Source organism: Rhinopithecus roxellana, chromosome 3, assembly GCF_007565055.1.
Source record: "Rhinopithecus roxellana isolate Shanxi Qingling chromosome 3, ASM756505v1, whole genome shotgun sequence".
Taxonomy (NCBI): Eukaryota; Metazoa; Chordata; class Mammalia; order Primates; family Cercopithecidae; genus Rhinopithecus; species Rhinopithecus roxellana.
In genome coordinates, this window is record NC_044551.1 from 170,787,088 (window position 1) to 170,809,714 (window position 22,627).

General features: G+C 43.1%; 1 protein-coding gene across 8 annotated transcripts in view; it reads right to left on the reverse strand.

Moving 5' to 3' along the window:
* The window catches only part of NSD1 (nuclear receptor binding SET domain protein 1), a 173,934-nt gene that overhangs the window by 107,569 nt on the left and 43,738 nt on the right, over positions 1–22,627 (reverse strand). For all 8 annotated transcript variants that reach the window (XM_010386416.2, XM_010386415.2, XM_030926945.1 and 5 more), the window contains one exon: positions 2,290–2,425. In XM_010386416.2, the coding sequence (XP_010384718.1) occupies positions 2,290–2,425 (136 nt within the window). The remainder of the gene's footprint in view (positions 1–2,289; positions 2,426–22,627) is intronic.

Consider the following 22,627-nt stretch of genomic DNA (forward strand, 5'->3'; position numbering starts at 1 on the left):
AACATTATGTATATAAAAATACATTAATATTAGCCGGGTGTGCTGGCTCACGCCTGTAATCCAAGCACTTTGGGAGGCCAAGACCAGTGGTTCACTTGAGATCAGGAGTTTGGGACTAGCCTGGTCAACATGGTGAAACCCCGTCTCTACTAAAATACAAAAATCAGCTGGGCGTGGTGGCACACACCTGTAATCCCAGCTACTCTGGAGTCTGAGGCAGGAGGAGAATCGCTTGAACCCAGGAGGCAGAGGTTGCATGCAGTGAGCCGAAATTGCGCCACTGCACTCCAGCGTAAGTGAGAGAGCGAGATTCCGTCTTAAAACAAAACAACAACAAAAATTAATTATCAATTGGTTGCCTGTTGAAAGGAGTGAAGAATGTGGCAGATCACAGCAAAGTAGAGAGTAAGCTGATTTTTCTGAATCTCATCAACATCTGACTTTCAGAACCTAAAATACATATATTAAAACTAAAATAAAATCACTGCCATCCTAATAGAAAAAAGGACAGCTCAAATCAAGTTTCAGGCCAGGTGCAGTGGCTCATGCCTGTAATCCCAACACTTTGGGAGGCCGAGGAGGGAGGATCACCTAAGGTCAGGGGTTCAAGACCAGCCTGGCCAAAATCGTGAAACCCAGTCTCTACTAAAAATACAAAACCTGGCCCAGCGCGGTGGCTCACGCTTGTAATCCCAGCACTTTGGGAGACCCAGGCGGGCAGATCACGAGGTGAGGAGATCAAGACCATTCTGGCTATCACGATGAAACCCCATCTCTACTAAAAATACAAAAAAAATTAGCTGGGCATGGTGGTGAGTGCCTGTAGTCCCAGCTACTGGGGAGGCTGAGGCAGGAGAATGGCGTGAACTCAGAAGGCGGAGCTTGTCACTCCGAGATGGTGCCACTGCACTCCAGCCAGGGGGACAGAGTGAGACTCCGTCTCAAAAAAAAAAAAAAAAAAATTAGCCAGGCATGGTGGTAGGTGCCTGTAGTCCCAGCTACTTGGGAAGCGAGGCAGGAGAATCACCTGAACCCAGGAGGTGAAGGCTGCAGTGAGGTGAGATCATGCCACTCACTGCACTCCAGCCTGGGAGACAGAGCAGAAATTCTTCTCAAAAAATAACATAACATAACATAACATAACATAACATAACATAACATAACATAACATAAAAAAATAAATAAATCAAGTTTCAGCCCCATCCTTTACAGTAATTTATAACTAAGGTACCTGAGATTCAAACAAAACAATCAACTGAAAAATAAACAATAGCATTTAAAGGAAATACTCCAAATCAAAATTTTAAACTTCAAAATTATTAATAAGAACCATTTACAATTGTTTCAGATTTATATTATCAAAAATGATACAAACCTGATTAAAGTAGAAATATGTAAATATACTAAAAGGTGATTCTGGACAATGTAAACATTAGAGAAATGGCCTAACACCTTCCTGGCATCAACAGAATAACTGAGAATGTTTAAATCAGCCAGGCGCAGTGGCTCACGCCTGTGATCCCCATACTTTGGAAGACTGAGGCAGGCAGATCACCTAACGTCAGGAGTTCAAGACCAGCCTGGCCAACATGGCGAAACCCCATCTCTACTAAAAATACAAAAATAAGGCCTGGTGCAGGGCTCATGCCTGTAATCCTAGCACTTTGGAAGGCTGAGGCAGGCAGATCAACTGAGGTCGGGAGTTCCAGACTAATCTGACCAACATGAAGAAACCCCGTCTCTACTAAAAATACAAAACTAGCTGGGTGTAGTGGCACATGCCTGCAATCCCAGTTACTCAGGAGGCTGAGCCAGAAGAATTGCTTGAACCCGGGAGGCAGAGGTTGCGGTGAGCCGAGATCACGCAGTTGCACTCCAGCCTGGGCAACAAGAGCAAAACTCCGTCTCAAAAAAAATCAAAAATCAAAACAAAAATTAGCCAAGTGTAGTGGCAGGGGTCTGTAATCCCAGCTACTCAGGAGGCTGAGGCAGGAGAATCACTTGAACTCACAAGCCACAGATTGCCGCGAGCTGAGATTGCACCACCACAGACCAGCCTGGGCAACAAGAGCAAGACTCTGTCTCAAAAAAAAAAAAAAAAAAAAAAAGAAAGAAGGTTTAAATCATAGAGTAAAACAAACTTTTAAAAGCCCCAAAAGATAAAATATGTAATACCAATTCATTCACAAAATGCTCCAAGGAAAAAAATAGATTATTATTAAAGATAACAAAAATTGGGTTATTCTAAAGGCAACTGCCTTTAACATGTATAATCACTGCAAGTATTACCTTTCATTTTTGAATGTGTGTTAATCAACGGATCAGAACAAATCCTGCAGGGCCACCACGGGCGTCTCTTGAATTTTGCCCAGATGAGATCTCCAACTTCATACTTCAGTGGCGTAGACTTTTTCTTAGCTTGACACTTTAGACAGACAAAACATGGGACATCGGTAAGAATCAAAATCTTTTGAATAAGTATTATCATTCTTATTAGCCTTCTGAAAAAGCAATGTATGAAAAATTGAGAATGAAAACACTCTAGTCTAAAAAGAATTACAAAGTAAGTACAACTAAATTATTTCATCTTAATTGTTCATAACATAGCCCTTTATACATAGTTCTCAATTTATAATTGTTTTATATAATGAGTCTATCCGTATTCTGAAAATAAAATTAAGCTGGCTTTATTTTTAAAGAACTAAAAACAAACACAATAAAGAAAATCATCCCAAGGAAAAGATATCCTTGATCTAGTCCTTGGATCAAAACACAAAGGGGGAAAAAAAATGGAGAAAAAATTATAGAAAGCATTTTTAATAATATTAAGAGATTTCAGACCCTTCTGCATGTAATATTCTATATGCTTTTCAAATCAATATTTCTATTAGTGTATTAACAATAGTAATAGCCAGGAGTGGTGGCACACGCCTGTAATCCCAGCTAACACTTTACTTTCAGACATAAGCCTCAGAGAAAATAGCAAAGTATTCTTCTAAATACTCATAGAAGTTCAATCTCATTAAAAATACTGGGATTGACTGGGCACATTGGCTTACGCCTGTAATCTCAGCACTTTGGATCACCTGAGGTCAGGAGTTCGTGACCAGCCTGGCCAACATGGTGAAACTCCGTTCTACTAAAAACACAAAAATTAGCCAGGCGTGTTAGCGGGCACCTGTAATCCCACCCAGCTACTTGGGAGGATGAGGCAGAAGAATCGCTTGAACCCGGGAGGTGGAGGTTGCAGCGAGCTGAGAGCCACTGCACTCCAGACTGTGCGACAGAGAGAGACTCTTAAAAAAAAAAAAAAAAAAAAAAAAAAAGGCCAGGCGCGGTGGCTCATACCTGTAATCCCAGCACTTAGGGAGGCCAAGGTGGGCGGATCACAAGGTCAGGAGATCGAGACAATTCTGGTTAACATGGGAAAACCCCGTCTCTACTAAAACTACAAAAATTAGCTGGATGTGGTGGCGGGCGCCTGTAGTCCCAGCTTCTTGGGAAGCTGAGACAGGAGAATGTCACGAACCCAAAAGGCAGAGCTTGCAGTGGGGCGAATTTGCACCACTGCACTCCAGCCTGGGAGACAGAGCAAGACTCCGTCTCAAAAAAAAAAAAAAAAAAAAAAAAAAACTGGGCTTAGTTCCCATATATATAGAGCTACTAGAAAATGAAACAAGAACTATGTCTTACTTTATTTTAAAAAGCTCTAAGTGGCCAGGCACAGTGGCTCACGTCTGTAATCCCAGCACCCTGGGAGGCCGAGGTGGGCAGATAACTTGAGGCCAGGAGTTTGAGACCAGCCTGGCCAACACAGTGAAACCCCGTCTCTGCTAAAAAGAGAAAAAAATACAAAAAAAATTGGCCAGGCATGGCGGCCCATTCCTGTAATCCCAGCTACTCGGGAGGCTGAGACAAGAGAATCGCTTGAATCCGGGAGGCAGAGGTTGCAGTGAGCCAAGATTGCACCACTGCACGCCGGCCTGGGTGACAAAGTTACACTCTGCCTCAAAAGAAAAAAGAATAAAATAAAATAAAATAAAATAAAATAAAATAAAATAAAAAGCCCTAAGGGGGCCAGATGCTGTGGTTCTTGTTTGTAAATTCCAACACTTTGGGAGGCTGAGGCGACAGGATCACTCCAGCCTAGGAGTTTGAGATTAGCCTGGACAACATGTCAGACCCCGTCTCTACAAAAAATTAAAAAATTAGCTGGGAATGGTGGTGCATACCTGTACTCCCAGCTGCTTGGGAGACTGAGGTTGGAGGATTGCTTGAGCCAAAGAGCTCGAGGCTGCAGTGGACCATGTTCATGCCTACTGCACTCCAGCCTGTGCTACAGAGCAAGATCTGCCTTAAAAAAAAAACCTAAGGGACCATTTTGATGGTTATCAATTTGTAAATTCTCAAAAAGAATACGACTTCAAAGTTAATTGACTTTGAAACTTTAAGAGATGCCAAGAATCAATGAGAAAGACAAATATTTTATCTGTACTGAAAACTGCAATCTGAGTAGGTTCCAACAAATTTATGATATAATTTGATTTTTTTTTTTTTGAGACGGAGTCTTGCTCTGTCGCCCGGGCTGGAGTGCAATGGCCGGATCTCAGCTCACTGCAAGCTCCACCTCCCGGGTTTATGCCATTCTCCTGCCTCAGCCTCCCGAGTAGCTGGGACTACAGGCGCCCACCACCTCGCCCGGCTAGTTTTTTGTATTTTATTGTAGAGACGTGGTTTCACCATGTTAGCCAGGATGGTCTCGATCTCCTGACCTCATGATCCGCCTGTCTCGGCCTCCCAAAGTGCTGGGATTACAGGCTTGAGCCACCGCGCCCGGCCTTGATTTTTGATTATTTAAATATGATTTGGCAATCACTGCTAAATAGAGAGCTTGCTTATTTATTCAAGTTCTAAATGACTTCAAATACATTAAGTAACATGATGTTTGCTACATTCAAGGCACTGTTCCTCTTAAATACACTGTTATCCATATTTTACTACATGGCTGTGGTTACATAGTTATTAAGTGATAGAACCAAGGATTCAAACCTGGGGAGATATAACTCCAGAGCCTACATTCTTTTTTTTTTTTTTTTTTTTTTTTTTTTTTTTTTTTTTTTTTTTGAGATGGAGTCTCGCTCTGTCGCCCAGGCTGGAGGGCAGTGGCGCGATCTCAGCTCACTGCAAGCTCCGCCTCCCGGGTTTACGCCATTCTCCTGCCTCAGCCTCCCAAGTAGCTGGGACTACAGGCGCCCGCCATCTCGCCCGGCTAGTTTTTTGTATTTTTTAGTAGAGACGGGGTTTCACCGTGTAGGCCAGGATGGTCTCGATCTCCTGACCTCGTGATCCACCCATCTCAGCCTCCCAAAGTGCTGGGATTACAGGCTTGAGCCACCGCGCCCGGCCCAGAGCCTAAATTCTTTTTTTTTTTTTTTTTTTTTTTTTTTTTTTTTTTTTTTTTTTTTTGAGGCGGAGTCTCACTCTGTCGCCCGGACTGGAGTGCAGTGGCCAGATCTCAGCTCACTGCAAGCTCCGCCTCCCGGGTTCACGCCATTCTCCTGCCTCAGCCTCCCGAGTAGCTGGGACTACAGGCGCCCGCCATCTCGCCCGGCTAGTTTTTTGTATTTTTTAGTAGAGACGGGGTTTCACCGTGTAGGCCAGGATGGTCTCGATCTCCTGACCTCGTGATCCACCCATCTCAGCCTCCCAAAGTGCTGGGATTACAGGCTTGAGCCACCGCGCCCGGCCCAGAGCCTAAATTCTTTTTTTTTTTTTTTTTTTTTTTTTTTTTTTTTTTTTTTTTTTTTTTTTTGAGGCGGAGTCTCACTCTGTCGCCCGGACTGGAGTGCAGTGGCCAGATCTCAGCTCACTGCAAGCTCCGCCTCCCGGGTTCACGCCATTCTCCTGCCTCAGCCTCCCGAGTAGCTGGGACTACAGGCGCCCGCCACCTCGCCCGGCTAGTTTTTTTGTATTTTTAGTAGAGACGGGGTTTCACCGTGTTAGCCAGGATGGTCTCGATCTCCTGACCTCGTGATCCGCCCGTCTCGGCCTCCCAAAGTGCTGGGATTACAGGCTTGAGCCACCGCGCCCGGCCGAGCCTAAATTCTTAAACCACTCTCCTGTTATCCAGTAACAATAAAACCTCATTATTATTATATGCTTTATGACAAATTTAACCATAACCAATCTAGCACATGGTGTTGGCTGTCTTCTCCTCAGAGAACTTCTACAAAAAGATTACACTGCATTTTTGGAAGTAAAATCACAAAATACATGCATTCAATAGACATGTCAGTGGTATCAGGTAAAGACAATAGCCAGAACCACAGAACCAGAGAAAGCAGTAATAAATCCTCTCTTCTGACTCCATCACAAACTGTGTCACCTTGGCCTCAGTTTCCTAAGCCACAAACTTGGGAAAGTAACACCTGCTCTATAATAAACCATCAAAACAAATAATTAGTAATTCAGCTCCCAGTATTTTAACCCCCAAAAATGATTCAAAGTAATTTCCTACAATTCCTAATTACAGGGTAAGATATTTAAAGCAAGTTTTTGTTTGGCTGGTTTTTTTGTTTTTTTTTGAGACCGGTTCTCACTCTGCCTCCCAGGCTGGAGTGCAATGGTGTAATCTTCACTCATTGCAACCTTCGCCTCCTGAGCTCAAGCCTTCCTCCCATCTCAGCTTTCCAATGCTCACCAACATGCCTGGAAAATTTTTTTATTTTTTCTAGATATGGAATATAACCACGATGCCCAAGCTGTTCAAGCAGTTTTTTGTTTTTGTTTTTTTTTTTTAATGACAAAAGTTAACATCCACCAAGAGATCTGTTTTAAAAAATTATGCTGGGAGCTGCGGTGGCTCAGGCCCGTTGTCCTGGTGCATAAGGAGGTGAGGCTGGGCGTTCAAGGTCAGCCTGGGCAACATAGAAACTTCTCACCTATATAACCAAAAAACCAAATTATGCTATGGCAACTCTATAAAATATGCTAAGTGAAGATGTCATATATTAAAGATAATAACACAGTTATACATACACTATATGTTATATGATCCACTATAAACTATGCTGAAGCAATGATGACCTTAAAAATTTTTTTTAAATAACAAGGCCATTGAGAAACATAAATTTTTAAGTTTCGTTAAATTGATGGTACCATGAGTAAAGATTTCAACAAACCCCTATTTACTTCCTTCTATCTTGAAAAATTTACATGACCAAATAATACATGCAAACCCACTGGAAAAATACATCCACATAAATATGCATTAATACTTTCATTCATAGACAATAATAACCAAATCCAATTGATCTTAATAAATAAACTTAGAAACAGGCAAGAATTCCAGACCACAGAAAAGCTTCTAAACATGAAAATAGTGGAAATAAGAACAAGGGTTTAAAAAAGCAAGATGACTTTAAGACCAGCTTAAAAATTTTATCTTGCAGAGAGAGAGATGCCAAAATAAACCCTTTTAAGCCCATAATTTAACTACACACAAACTTAGTAAACACCTATGTACAAAGCTCAACAAGAGACACAAAGACAAATAAGTCACAATTCCAGATCCCAAGACACTTGGGAAAAGAGATTAGAGAAGATGTGAGTAAAGAAGTGGCATCTTCCAGGCTTAGACTGGCAGGATTAACAGATTTCAGAATGGCTTTTTCTAATATGTCTATAGGTTTAGTTGGAAATAATATACCAGTGCTAAGCCTTTTTATATATGGTATTGGGCTGAATTCTGTGTACACTGCCACCATACACACACACAAGATAAACACACATACAAGATAACCCAGTAGCTATGAATATGATCTTATTTGGAAGTAGCGTCTTTGCAGTTGATCAAGATGAAGTCACAAGGGTGGGCCTTAATTCAATACAACTGTTTCCTAATAAAATGGAGAAAATTGGAAATAAAGACAGGCACAAATAGAGGGAAGACAACGTGAAAACACAGACAGAACACAATCTATTAACCAAGGAAAGCCTGAGGTCAGACATTAGGAGAGGGGCAGGGGGAAGAGATAAACACTCACAGTCCTCAAAACAATGTGCTGACAACCTGAGTTTGTACTTCTACCTTCCCAAACTGAGAGAATTTCTGCTGTTTAAGACACCCAGTTTGTGGTACTGTGTTACAACAGCCCCCCAAAACTAATATACATACATTATCTTGCTTAACCCTCACAACCTTACAATATAGCATTATCTCAATGTTGCAGATAAACTGAGGCTCAAAAAGGTTAAGTCACAGGCCGAGTGTGGTGACTCATGGCTGTAATCCCAGCACTTTGGGAGGCTGAGACGGGAGAATCACCGGAGGTCAGGAGTTCAAGACCAGCCTGGCCAACATGGTGAAACCCCATCTCTACTAAAAATACAAAGATTAGCCGAGCATGGTGGTGGGTGCCTGTAATCCCAGCTACTTGGGAAGCTGAGGCAGAAGAATCGCTTGAACCTGGGAGACGGAGGTTGCAGCGAGCCGAGATCGTACCTCTGCACTCCAGGCTGGGCAACAGAGAGTCCATCTCAAAAAAAAAAAAAAAAAAGGTTAAGTCAAAATTGTAAAGATTAGAATTTAAATCCGTATCTGAATAACTCTAAAGACCATGTTTTTTGCATTAGAAATAAATATGGCTAGAATTTGTTTGCAAAGTGTTTTAAATCCAACCTAAAAGCTAACTAGATTTAAAACCTCCCACTGTTTCTTTTTGTTTGTTGATTTGTTTTCTGAGAGACAGCCTCAGTCTGTCACCCAGGCTGGGGTGCAGTGGCATGTTGATTTCAGCAACTCGAATAGATGGCACTAAAGGCACATGCCACCACACCCAGAAGATTTATTTTTAATAGAGATAAGGTCTCCCTGTTTTCCCCAGGCTGCTAACTCCTGGTCTCAAGCAATCTTCCCACTTTGTCCTCCCAAAAGGGCTCGGATTACAGGCCTGAGCCAACGCGGCCAGCTTATATTCCTTCTTTATTTCATTGACAATGTTGTATCACTTTACATTAAACTAACCCAGAAAAGCTCATCACTACCAGCTTCGAAAATCATTAAAGGCTTAACACATCTCTACAACTCTAACTAAGTAGTGGCTCTTGAGCCAAAAGCTCTGTTTAAAGGAATTTTAGATGAGATCTTTACTTTCACTAATGAATTTTTCTAGCAACAGTTACAAATCAAACCTATGTTGCACTTCTGAAGATTAAAAAAAAAAAAACCTAAACTGGTTCAACTATTTCCTGGTCATATGGGATATGCTTCCTATTTCGATATAAATTGAACATAGTCCTTGGGTATCAATCTCTTCCCAGACATATCCAAAAATTACAGTTGAGCTAAATATTAAAAAATAGCCATAGTGCAACAATTTTTTCTTTTTCGTTTCTGAGACAGGGTCTCCCCCTATGTAATGCAGGCTGGAGTGCAGTAGTGCGATCACAGCCTACTGTAGCTTCCACCTCCTGGGCTCAGGCAATCCTTCCCCCTCAGGCTCTCAGGTAGTTGGGATTACAGACGCGTACCACCACACCAGAGTGATTTACATACATACATAACATTAAATAGTAAGTATATTATATATGTGTGTGTGTGTGTGTGTGTATATACATTTTTGTGTGTGTGTGTTTTTGAGACAGAGTCTTGCTCTCACCCCCAGGCTGGAGTGCAATGGTGCGATCTCGACTCACTGCAACCTCCGCCTCCTGGGTTCAAGCGATTCTCCTGCCTCAGCCTCATGAGTAGCTGGGATTACAGGCACCCGCCACCACGCCTGGCTAATTTTTGTAATTTTAGTAGAGACAGGGTTTCACCATGTTGGCCAGGCTGGTCTCGAACTCCTGACCTCAGGTGATGCACCGGCCTCCGCCTCCCAAGTGCTAGGATTACAGACGTGAGCCACAGCACCTGGCATTTATATATTTTTTGTAGAGACGGGGTTTCATCATGTTGCCCAGGCTGGTTCAAACTCCTGAGTTCAATCAATCCACCCAACTCAGCCTCCTAAAGTACTGGGATTACAGGCATGAGCCACTGCACCCAGCCACAGTTTTTTTTAAAACTTCCTGAGAATCTATAGTGATACACAACTTGAGGTAAAGACGAGGGGAAGTGGGGGAAGAAGCACTAATGCTTTACATAACAATCATCATAGAAATTATCGCAACTCTAAGGACTCAGTTATTGTTTTAGTTACCAAAAACTCCCATAAAATTAAGTTGTTATAAAGAGATGACAGCAATATACGAGACAAAAACATACCTGTTTAGATGCTTGACTTATATGATATCCAAAGCCTACTAAAACTTTTCCACAGCTTAAACGACCCATATTTAAGAATAAGGTCATCAAATCAAGCCAAGTATAAATACATAATCTCATTTATAAACAAGAAAAGGCCAGGCCTGGTGGCTCAGGCCTGCAATCCTAGCACTGTGGGAGGCCAAGGTGGGTGATCGCTCGAGGCCAGGATTTCAAGATCAACCTTGGCGAGATCCCATCCTCGCACAAACACACACACACACACACCAGGCAGACATGGTAGCTCACGCCTGTAGTTTCAGCAACTTGGGAGGGTAGGCTAGGAGGAACGCGTGAGCTTGGGAGGTCAAGGCTGAACTGAGCCATGACTGTGCCGCTGCACACCAGCCTAAGTGATAGAGTGAGATCTTGTCTCCAAGGGAAAAAAACAAAAACCCAAAACAAATAACTAGAATATATGAGGATATCAAACAACTCTAAAGGAAAAATATAACAATCAAATTAAACAGTTTTCCTAAAAATGGACAAAAGACCTGAATAGAAAATACTCAAAAAGACATACAAATGGCAAACAAGAATATGAAAAGGTGCTCAGTATCACTGCTCATCAGAGAAATGCAAATCAAAACTATAATGAGATACCATCTAAAACACATAAAATGGCTTTTATCCAAAAGACAGAAAATAATAAATGCTGGCAAGGATGTGCATAAAGGTGGGAACGTAAATTAGTACAAATCTAGAGAACAGTTTGGAGGTTCCTCAAAAAACTATAAATAGAGCTACCATATGATCCAGAAATCCCATGACTAGCTATACAGAGAAAAGAAAGGAAATCAGCATTTCAAATAGGCACCTGCCCTCCCATGCTTATTGCAGCACTGTTCACAATATGCAAGACTTGGAAATAACCTAAGTGTTCAACAGATGAATAAAGAAAGAAAATGTGGTACATATACATAATGGAGTGCTATTCAGCCATGAAAAAGAATGAGATCCTATCATTTGCAACAACATAGATGGAACTGGAGATCATTATGTTAGATGAAATAAGCCAGGCACAGAAAGACCAACTTCATGTGTTCTCACTTATTTGTGGGAACTAAAAATTAAAACAATAGAACTCCTGCTGATAGACAACAGAAAAATGATTACTAGAGGCTAGGAAGGGAAGTAGAAAGATGGAGGTAAGTGAGGATGGTTAAAGAAAACAAAAGAATAGATGATTCAGTAAGGTCAAAAAAAAAGTTAGAAATAATGAGTAAGAACTAGAATTTGATAGCACAACAGGTTGATAATAATTTAACTGTATATTTTAAAATAAGAAAAAGGGTGTAATTGGATTGTTTGTAACACAAAGGATAAATCCTTGAGGGGATGGTAACTCCATTTACCCTAATGTAATTACACACTGCATGTCTGTACCAAAATATCTCATGTATATTGTAAATATATATACCTATGTACACACAAACATTGAAAATAAAGTTTTTTCTTAAACATAGAATGACCATATGATGCAGTAATTCTACTCCTAGGTATACAATATCCAAGAATAATGAAAACACATGTCCACACAAAAACTTGTAAAAGCAGACCTTGGAGATTAATATAGGTTCGGTTTCAAGACCACCACAACAATGCAAATATTGCGATAAAGTGAGTAATGAAAATGCTTCAATTTCACAGTACATATATAAAAGTTAGATTTACACTATACAGTAGTCTGTGTACAATAGCATTATAGATTAAAAATAACAAATTAAGAAGCTTTGTTTTATTCAGTGTATGAATTTGGGGGAAAAAATATATAGTGCTAAAAGAAAAGAACATCCAGCCTGGGCAACATAACAAGAACTCATCACCAAAAAAACCAACAAAAAAAATTAACCCCTTAAATGAGGCTGGTTGTGGGGGTTCACACCTGTAAACCCGGCACTTTCCGAGGCCGAGGCAAGAAGACTGGTTGGGCCTAGGACTTTAGGACCATACTTGGCAATATAAGTGAGACCTCATCTTCATTTAAAAAAACAAAGAAAGAGGCCAGGCGCAGTGGTTCATGCCTGTAATCCCAGCACTTTGGGAGGCCGAGGTGGGCAGATCACCTGAGGTCAGGAGTTCGAGACCAGCCTGACTAACGTGGTGAAACCATGTCTACTAAAAATACAAAAATTAGCCAGGCGTAGTGGTGGGCACCTGTAATCCCAGCTACTCAGGAGGCTGAGGCAGGAGAATCGCTTGAACCCAGGAGATGGAGGCTGCAGTGAGCTAAGATTGTGCCATTGCACTGCAGCCTGGGTGACAGAGCGAGTCCCCATTTAAAAAAATAAAAATAAAATAAAAATTTTTAAAAAGGGGGAGAGGAGGGGAGGAAAAAACAAAGCCAGTCTTAGTTGGGGGTGCTGGCACAACCTTGTAGTTCTAAGCAAAACTTTAATCACTTGAGTCCAGCATTTTCAGGTTACAGCAAGCTACGGTCGTATCACTGTACTTGAGCCTGGGAAAGAAAGCACAACCCTGTCTCTAAAAAATGATCATCTGAGCTGCAACCTTTATGCTGATGGAGGGTCTTGCCTCAATGTTCACGGCTGCTTGCTGAAGGTCAGAATGGCTGTGGCAATTTCTGGTTTGTTTGTTTTTGCTGAGACAGAGTCTCACTCAACTGTTGCCCAAGCTGGAATGCAGTCAGACAAAAACAACTCACTGCAGCCTCTGCCTCCCAGGTTCTTGCAGTCCTCTACCATTGGCCTCTCGAGTAACTGGGACTAAAAGTGCATACCACTATGACCACCTAATTTTTAAAATTTTTTTTTGTTTTTTTTTTTTGAGACAGTCTTGCTCCGTCACCCAGGCTGGAGAGCAGTGGCGTGATCTCCGCTCACTGCAAGCTCCGCCTCCCGGGTTCATGCCATTCTCCTGCCTCAGCCTCCCAAACAGTGGGACTACAGGCGCCCGCCACCATGCCTGGCTAATTTTTTATCTTTTTAGTAGAGACGGGGTTTCACCGTGTTAGCCAGGATGGTCTTGATCTCCCGACCTCGTGTCCCACCCACCTCGGCCTCCCAAAGTGCTGGGATTACAGGCGTGAGCCACCGCGCCCGGCTAACTTTTAAAATTTTTATGTTTCCCTGGATGGCCTCAAACTCCTGGGCTCAAGCAATCCACCCACCTTGGCCTCTCAAGGTGCTGGGATTACAGGAAATAGCACAGAACCCACTATTTCTTAAAGTAAGACCACAATGTAGCCAAGCACAGTGGCTCACACCCGTAATCCCAGCACTTTAGGAGGCCAAGAAGGGCAGATCACTTGAGGTCAGGAGTTCAAAACAGCTTAGACAACATGGCAAAACCCCATCTCTACAAAAACTACAAAAATTAGCCAGGCATGGTGGCAGGCGCCTGTAATCCCAGCTACTCAGGAGACTGAGGCAGGAGAACCACTTGAACCCAGGAGGCGGAGGTTGCAGTGAGCTGAGATTGCGCCAATGCACTCCAGCCTGGGTGACAAGGTGAGAACCTGCCACAAACACAAACACACACACACACAAAATGAAGTTTCCTACATGGATTGACTCTTCCTTTCATGATTTCTCTGTAGCATTCAATGTCATTTGATAGTATCTTACACACAATAGAGCTTCTTTCTCTCTTTTTGGGTGTTTTTTGGAGACAGTCTTGCTCTGTCACTGTCACCCAGGATGAAGTGCAGTGGCACAATCTCATCTCACTGCAACCTCCGCCTCCTGTGTAGCTGGGACTACAGGCATGTGCCACCACGCCCAGCTAATTTTTAGTAGAGACAGGGCTTCACCATGTTGGCCAGGCTGGTTTCTTGAACTCCTGGCCCCAGGTGATCCGCCCACCTCAGCCTCCCAAAGTGCTAGGATTATAGGTGTGAGCCACCACACCTGGCCTAGAGTTTCTTTCAAAAGTGGAGTCAGTCCCCTCAAACCTGGATACTACTTTATCAACTAGTTTCATGATACTCCAATTCATCTGTTGTCATTTCAACAATATTCATATCTTTTTTTTTTTTTTTTTTTTTTTTGAGACGGAGTCTCGCTCACTCTGTCGCCCAGGCTAGAGTGCAGTGGCCGGATCTCAGCTCACTGCAAGCTCCGCCTCCCGGGTTCACGCTATTCTCCTGCCTCAGCCTCCCGAGTAGCTGGGCCTACAGGCGCCCGCCACCTTGCCCAGCTAGTTTTCGTATTTTTTTAGTAGAGACGGGGTTTCACCGTGTTCGCCAGGATGGTCTCGATCTCCTGACCTCGTGATCCGCCCGTCTCGGCCTCCCAAAGTGCCGGGATTACAGGCTTGAGCCACCGCACCCGGCCTATATCATTTTTACCAGGAGTAGATTATATCTTAAGAAACCACATTTTGGCCCGGCACGGTGGCTCACACCTGTAATCCCAGCACTTTGGGAGGCCGATGTGGGCGGATCGTGAGGTCAGGAGATAAGAGACCATCCTGGCTAACACGTCTCTATTAAAAACATAAAAAATTAGCCAGGTAGGTGCCTGTAGTACCAGCTACTCAGGAGGAGTATGAGACAGGAGAATGGCGTGAACCCGGGAGGCGAAGTTTGCAGTGAGCCGAGATCACACCACTGCACTCTAGCCTGAGCTACAGAGAGACACTCCATCTAAAAAAAAAAAAAAACACATTTTTTGCTCATCTAGAAAATACAATTCTTCATTTGTTAAAATATCATCATCAGCCGGGCGCGGTGGCTCACGCCTGTAATCCCAGCTCTTTGGGAGGCTGAGGTGGGTGGATCATGAGATCAGGAGTTCAAGACCAGCCTGGACAACATGGCAAAACCCTGTCTGTACTAAAAATTCAAAAATTAGCCAGGCATGGTGGCGTGCCCCTGTAATCCCAGCTATTCAGGAGACTAAGGCAGGAGGATTGCTTGAACCCGGGAGGCGGAAGTTGATTATGCCACTGCACTCGAGCCTGGGCAACAGAGCGAGACTCCATCTCAAAATATAAATAAATAAGTAATAAAAAGCAAAAACAGAGATACAAGGACACATAACAAAATTATAATCACAGGGTAGAAAAACCTCTCAGTAATTAACAGACTAAGCAAAGGACAAGGTTACTACAAGTTTACAGGCAGTGGCTCACACCTGGAATCCCAAAACTCTGGGAGGCCAAGGCAGGTGGATTGCTTGAGCCAAGGAATTCAAGACCAACCTGAGCAACACAGCAAGACTCTCGAGATACCAAGGTACAACATTCATTGAAACGGTGAGTAGGCCAGGTGCAGTGGCTCATGCCTGTAATCCCAGCACTTTGGGAGGCCAAGGTGGGTGGATCACTTGAGGTCAGGAGTTTGAGACCCACCGGGCAAACATGGTGAACATGGTGAAACCCTGTCTCTACTAAAAATACAAAAAAAATTAGCTGGGCGTGGTGGTATGTGCCTGTAATTGCGGCTATTTGGGAGGCTGAAGCAGAAGAATCACTTGAATCCAGGAGGCAGAGGCTGCAGTGAGCCACTGCACTCCAGCCTGGGCAACACAGCGAGACTCTGTCTTTTTTTAAGAAAAAAAGATTTCTTCTTTTTTTAAGAAATAAATAAAATTAAAAATATATAAATATAAATACAAATATAAAAAGATAAAAAATATTTCTTCTTTTAAGAAATAAAAAAAATAAAAAATAAAAATACAAAAATTAGCCAGGCATGTTGGTGGGTGCCTGTAATCCCAGCTACCCAGGAGGCTAAGGCAGGAGAACTGCTTGAACCCTGGAGGTGGAGACTGCAGTCAGCCCAGACCACACCACTGCACCCCAGCCTGAGAGACAGAGCAAGTCTCAAAAAATAAAAAATAAAAATAATATTAATTATATCTTAATAGACTACTCTAAAGAATAGAAGTAACAATTTCTTAACAGCCCAGACATACCTGATTGGCCTCCTTCCCCATCTCCCACATACCACACCAACTTATTTCCAACTCTAAGAATGTATTTTACAATTAATCATTTCATCAATTCCTCTGAACTTTTCAAAATCCTTCTATTGAAATTCCATCACAGAGGTAGTTTTCAAATTGTGTTCCTCTGAGATAGTGCTCACGAGAGCCCCTTGCAGGCTACCCCAGAGGGTGATAAGAAAACTGGCTACTCCCTCCACACTCCAAATCAAAGCAGCTCCATCTTTTTTTCTACGTTTTATACTTGTGTTCTGTGTATGATTTCATTTGAAGCATAAGAATTTAAAAAACAGAACTAGCTGGCCGTGGTGGCTCATGCCAATAATCCCAGCACTTTGGGAGGCCGAGGCGGGCGGATCACCTGAGGTCGGGAGTTCGAGACCAGTCTGACCAACAGAGAGAAACCCTGTCTGTATTAAAAATAAAAAATGAGCCGGGTGTGGTGGCGCATGCCTGTAATCCCTGCTACTCGGGAGGCTGGGCAGGAGAATCGCTTGAACCCAGGAGGCGGAGGGTGTGGTGAGCTGAGATCCTGCCATCGCACTTCAGCCTGGGCAACAAGAGTGAAACTCCGTCTCAAAAAGAAAAAAAACTTAAGTCCAAGGTCCTAGGATGACAAATAAGGCTCTTCCTAATCTGACTCCTAGGAAAAACTATGACCAAGTTGCATCACAGGATTTACACTTTGTAGTTCACATAAATCTGATGCTATCACACCTCCATGTACTTGATCATACTTTTCAATCTAAGGCACACTTCATTTTCCTATCTGGCTAATAGCTACTTATACTTCATGACTCAGCTCAAAGAAACAACTCTTGGGTCTACTTTACCCCTACTTAAGACTCTGGATCCCCTGTGCATACTTCTTATTACTGTACTTGACACATTACATTGATATTAATACCACACTCTAACAGTCTCAACTGCAGAGGCAATAATCTTATTTTCTATTCATTTTTTTGTCTTATTGATGTTTTAAACTCCAGCACCTACGCAGTACTCAATAAAAATGTGCTAAACCAAACACCTTCAACAAAGCACTTTTTAATGTTCTTAAAAACAAACATTAAACAAGGATCACTTAAGCCCAGGAGGTCGAGGATGCACTGAGCTGTGATCACTCCACTGCACTCTAGCCTCAGTGACAGGGTGAGACCCTGTCTCAAACAACAACAAAACCTTTTAACTATAAATTATAAATGTTTTTTATTTTTCAGGGTTTTCTTAAAATCCTTATAAGTTTAAAACATGTCTATTAAAGGCCGGGTGTGGTGGCTTACACCTGTAATCCCAGCACTTTGGGAGGCCGAGGCAGGTGGATCACCTGAGGTCAGGAGTTCAAGACCAGCCTGACCAACATGGAGAATCCCATCTCTACTAAAAATGCAAAATTAGCCAGGCGTGGTGGCGCATGCCTGTGATCCTAGCTACTCGGGAGGCTGAGGCAGGAGAATCACTTGAACCCGGGAGGCGGAGGTTGTGGTGAGCTGAGATTGGGCCATTGCACTCCAGCCTGGGCAGCAACAGCAAAACTCCGTCTCATCAATCAATGAATCAAACAAACATGTCTATTAAAATATTTTAATGCACCCAGGTGTGGGGCTCACATCTATAATTCAGGCATTTTGGGAGGCCAAGGTCAGCAGATCACTTGAGGCCCAGGAGTTTGAGGCCAGCCTGGCCAACATGATGAAACTCTGTCTCTACTAAAAATACAAAAAATTAGCCAGGTGTGGCGGCACATGCCTGTAGTCCCAGCTACTCAGGAGATTGTAGTATGAGAATCGCTTGAACCCAGAAGGTGGAGGTGCAGTGAGCCGAAATTGCTCCACTGCACTCCAGCCTGGGCAACAGAGTAAGACTGTATCTCAAAAATAATAATAATTTAATTCAATTTTTTGCATTAACAGAATATGCAAAAAAAAAAATAAATAAATAGCTCTAAAATATTAACTGAAATAAAGATTTCTTTAAAAGGCAATTTGAGAGAGTAATCAGAGCAGAGAGAAAACTCTGGGCACTCGTTGGCAAGAAGAGTTCCCACACATAGGTTCTCACACATATAGTTGTGAACATACAATCTAATACTGATTTTTTTTTTTTCCTTGAAAGGGTGTGAATCTGTCACCGGGGCTGGAGTACAGTGGCACGATCATAGCTCACTCCAGCCTCAACCTCCCAGGCTCAAGCGATCCTTCTTGTTGTTGCTGTTTGTTGCTGTTGTTTTGTTTTTTGTTTTTTGTTTTGGGAGAAATAGTCTCACTCTGTCAACCAGACTGGAGTGGCGTGGTACAATCTCGGCTCACTGCAACCTCTGCCTCCAAGGTTCAAGCGATTCTCCTGCCTCAGCCTCCCGAGCAGCTGGGAGGCATGCACCACCACACCTGGCTAATTTTTGTATTTTTAATAGAGACAGGGTTTCACCAGCTTGGCGAGGCTGGTCTTGAACTCCTGACAGCAAGTGATCCACCCACCTCAGCCTCCCAAAGTGCTGGGATTACAGGCATCAGCCACTGCGCCAGGCCCAATCCTTGTTTGATATTTGCCTTTCTCACTTTACTGAAGGATCCATGAGGGCAGACACAATGTCTATTCTGCTCATCACAGTACTCCCAGCACTGAAAACACTGCACAGCTATACTCCAGCCTGGACAACAGAGACCCTGTCTCAAAAACAAAACAAAACAGTGCATAGCACATAATAAATTAATGAGTAAGAAAGTAATTTGTGACACCTGTAATCAGTTCTTTCACATGTAATATAACAGAATCCTCACAAGAATTCTGGTAGGGGGGTATTGTTTCCATTTACAACTGAAACATCCAAAACAAAAAGTTTCCAATTAATTACTGAGCTCAATTCTGACTGACCCCCAAGAAATGGATATCTGCCACTCCTCCAGAACTCTAGAAATTGGACCTGGACTCTGGACTACACCCTCGAGTTAAAGAATCCTAAGGCTTTTTGGCAAAATATAAAACAAAGTTGTTATAAGCTCTTCCAACAAAATGTATCCCCTATAGGAATGAGCCTTTCTAGGTTTTAACTGTACCAATAATCAGGAAAAGTAATGACATAACCAGATTTTACAGATTTCTGGTAAATGCAGATTATATACTAATTATCAGCTGTAAACATTAATAGAACAATCATGGGATCGAGTGTGGTGGTGTGTGCCTGTGGTACTAGCTACTCAGGAGGCTGAAGTGAGAGGACTGCTTAAGCCCAGTTCAGGACTGCAGTAAGCCATGACTGCCACGGCACTCTAGCTTGGGCCACAGAGCAAGATACTGTCTCCTTAAAAAAAAAAAAAAAATGGCCAGGCACGGTGGATCACACCTGTAATCCCAACACAGCACTATGGGATTCAAAAATTGCTTGAACCTGAGAGGTGGAGGTTGCAGTGAGCTGAGATCGTGCCATTGCACTCCAGCCTAGGCAAAAAGTGTGAAACTCCATCTCAAAAAAAAAAAAAAAAAAAAAAGGAAGAAGAATCAAGTATCTTAGATTTTAATCCCTCAATTTCAAAACACTGAAGTCACTGAAATGTTATGATTTTTGCAATCGGGCCGGGCGCAGTGACCACGGCCTGCAATCCCAGCACTTTGGGAGGCCGAGGCAGGTAGATCACTTCAGGTCAGGAGTTCGAGACCAGCCTAGTCAACATGGTAAAACCCTGTCTCTACTAAAACTACAAAAATTAGCTGGGCATGGTGGCATGTGCCTGTAATCCCAGCTACTCATGAGGCTGAGGCAGGAGAATCACTTGAACCCAGGAGGCAGAGGTTGCAGTGAGTCGATATCCCGCTACTGCACTCCAGTGTGGGCGACAGGGCAAGACTCCATCCCCCCCCCAAAAAAAAAAAAAAAAAAAAAAAAAAAAACAATTTTTGCGATCGAATAATTTTTTTTTTTTTTTTTTTTTTTTTTTTTTTTGAGGCAGAGTCTCGCTCTGTCACCCAGGCTGGAGTGCAGTGGCCGGATCTCAGCTCACTGCAAGCTCCGCCTCCTGGATTTACGCCATTCTCCTGCCTCAGCCTCCCCAGTAGCTGGGACTACAGGCGCCCGCCACCTCACCCGGCTAGTTTTTGTATTTTCAGTAGAGACGGGGTTTCACCGTGTTAGCCAGGATGGTCTCGATCTCCTGACCTCGTGATCCGCCCGTCTCGGCCTCCCAAAGTGCTGGGATTACAGGCTTGAGCCACCGCGCCCGGCCTCGAATAATGTTTACATCACAAACATGCTTTGTTGTAAAATCAAAACAGGATGTATCTATCACTTGCCATCCGGAGAGTATTTTATTAATAAAACTACTCTGGATGTTACTATTTTCATATAAAGTATCATTTTCCATATGGCTTAAATGATATGACACAATTACATTCAAGGCTATAATATTATTTGCTTTTCCAAAAATAACCTCTGAAGAAGGCTTCCAAATACTTTTTTTTTTTTTTTTAAGGCAGGGTCTCACTCTGTAACTCAGGCTAACGTGCTGTGGCCCAATCACAGCTCACTGCAACCTACACCTATTGAGCTCAAGTGATCCTCCCACCTCAGCCCCACCAAGCAGCTGGGACTAATGACACGTGCCACCAGCCTAGCTGATTTTTTAATTTTTTTTTTTAGAGATGAAGTTTTGCCATGTTGCCAAGGCTGGTTTCAAACTCCTGGGTTCAAGCGATCCTCCCTCACAAAGTGCTGAGATTACAGGTGTGAGCCATGTGCCCAGCCTCAAAAAGACTGTAACATGTATGCATTCAAATTTTCTTCCTACTCACTGCTGAAATAAATTACAGAAAATTAAGCGTAACTTTTTGTGACATTTGTCCAAATCTTCTGTGACCACATTTGCCCAAAATTAAATCAATGATATAATAAATACGATGGCTTAAAAGTCAGATAAGGCCAGGCTCCTACCTGTAATTCCAGCACTTTGGGAGGCCAAGGTGGGCAGATCACCTGACCTCAGGAGTTTCATACCAGCCTGGTCAACATGGTGAAACCCCATCTCTACCAAAAATGCAAAGAAAACTTAGCCAAACATTGTAGTGGGCTCCTGTAATCCCAGCTACTTGGGCGGCTGAGGCAGAAGACTCACTTGAACCCAGGAGACAGGGGTTGCAGTGAGCCGAGATGACGCCTTTGCACTCCAGTCTGGGTGACAAGAGCAAGACTCCGTGTCAAAAAAAAAAAAGTCAGATAAGTATTTCGGGCAATGGTGCATTGATTATATAATAACTTTCTGGCCAGCCGCAGTGGCTCACACCTGTAATCCCAGCACCGGGGGAGGCCGAGGCGGGTGGATCACCTGAGGTCAGGAGTTCGAGACCAGCCTCGAAAACATGGCGAAACCCCGTCTACTAAAACTACAAAAATTAGCTGGGCATGGTGGCATGCACCTGTAATCCCAGCTACTCGGGAGGCTGAGGCAAGAAAATTGTTTGAACCCGGGAGGCGGAGGTTGCAGTCAGCCAAGATCACGTCACTGCACTCCATGGAGCCTAGACAAAAGAGTGAGATTCCGACTCAAAAAAATTTTTTTAATTTTAAAAAATGATTTTTTAAAAGTATGTTTTTAAAAATTATTTTTAAAAAAATTATTTAGCTGGGTGTGGTGGCTCACGCCTGTAATCCCGGCACTTTGGGAGGCCGAGATGGGCGGATCACGAGGTCAGGAGATCGAGACCATCCTGGCTAACATGGTGAAACCCCCGTCTCTACTAAAAATACAAAAATTAGCCGGGCGTGGTGGCGGGCATCTGTAGTCCCAGCTACACGGGAGGCTGAGGCAGAAGAATGGCATGAACCCGGGAGGCGGAGCTTGCAGTGAGTGGAGACTGCGCCACTGCACTCCAGCTTGGGCGACAGAGAGAGACTCCGTCTCAAAAAAAAAAAAAAAATTACTTAAAAAAATTGTTTTAATTATTATTTTAATGTTTTAATTTTTTTTGAGACAGTCTCGCTCTGTTGCCCAGGCTGGAGTGCAGTGGCGTGCGCTCAAAAAAAATTTTTTTAATTTTTATTTTATTTTATTTTATTTATTTTTTTTTTTTTTGAGACGGAGTCTCGCTCTGCAGCCCAGGCTGGAGTGCAGTGGCCGGATCTCAGCTCACTGCAAGCTCCGCCTCCCGGGTTCACGCCATTCTCCTGCCTCAGCCTCCCGAGTAGCTGGGACTACAGGCGCCCGCCACCTCGCCCAGCTAGTTTTTTGTATTTTTTAGTAGAGACGGGGTTTCGCCGTGTTAGCCAGGATGGTCTCGATCATCTGACCTCGTGATCCGCCCGTCTCGGCCTCCCAAAGTGCTGGGATTACAGGCTTGAGCCACCGCGCCCAGCAAAAAAATAATAATTTTTGCACTAATTCAGTCTCCAGCAAGTAATCCTTAAAAAAAAAAAAAAAAAAAA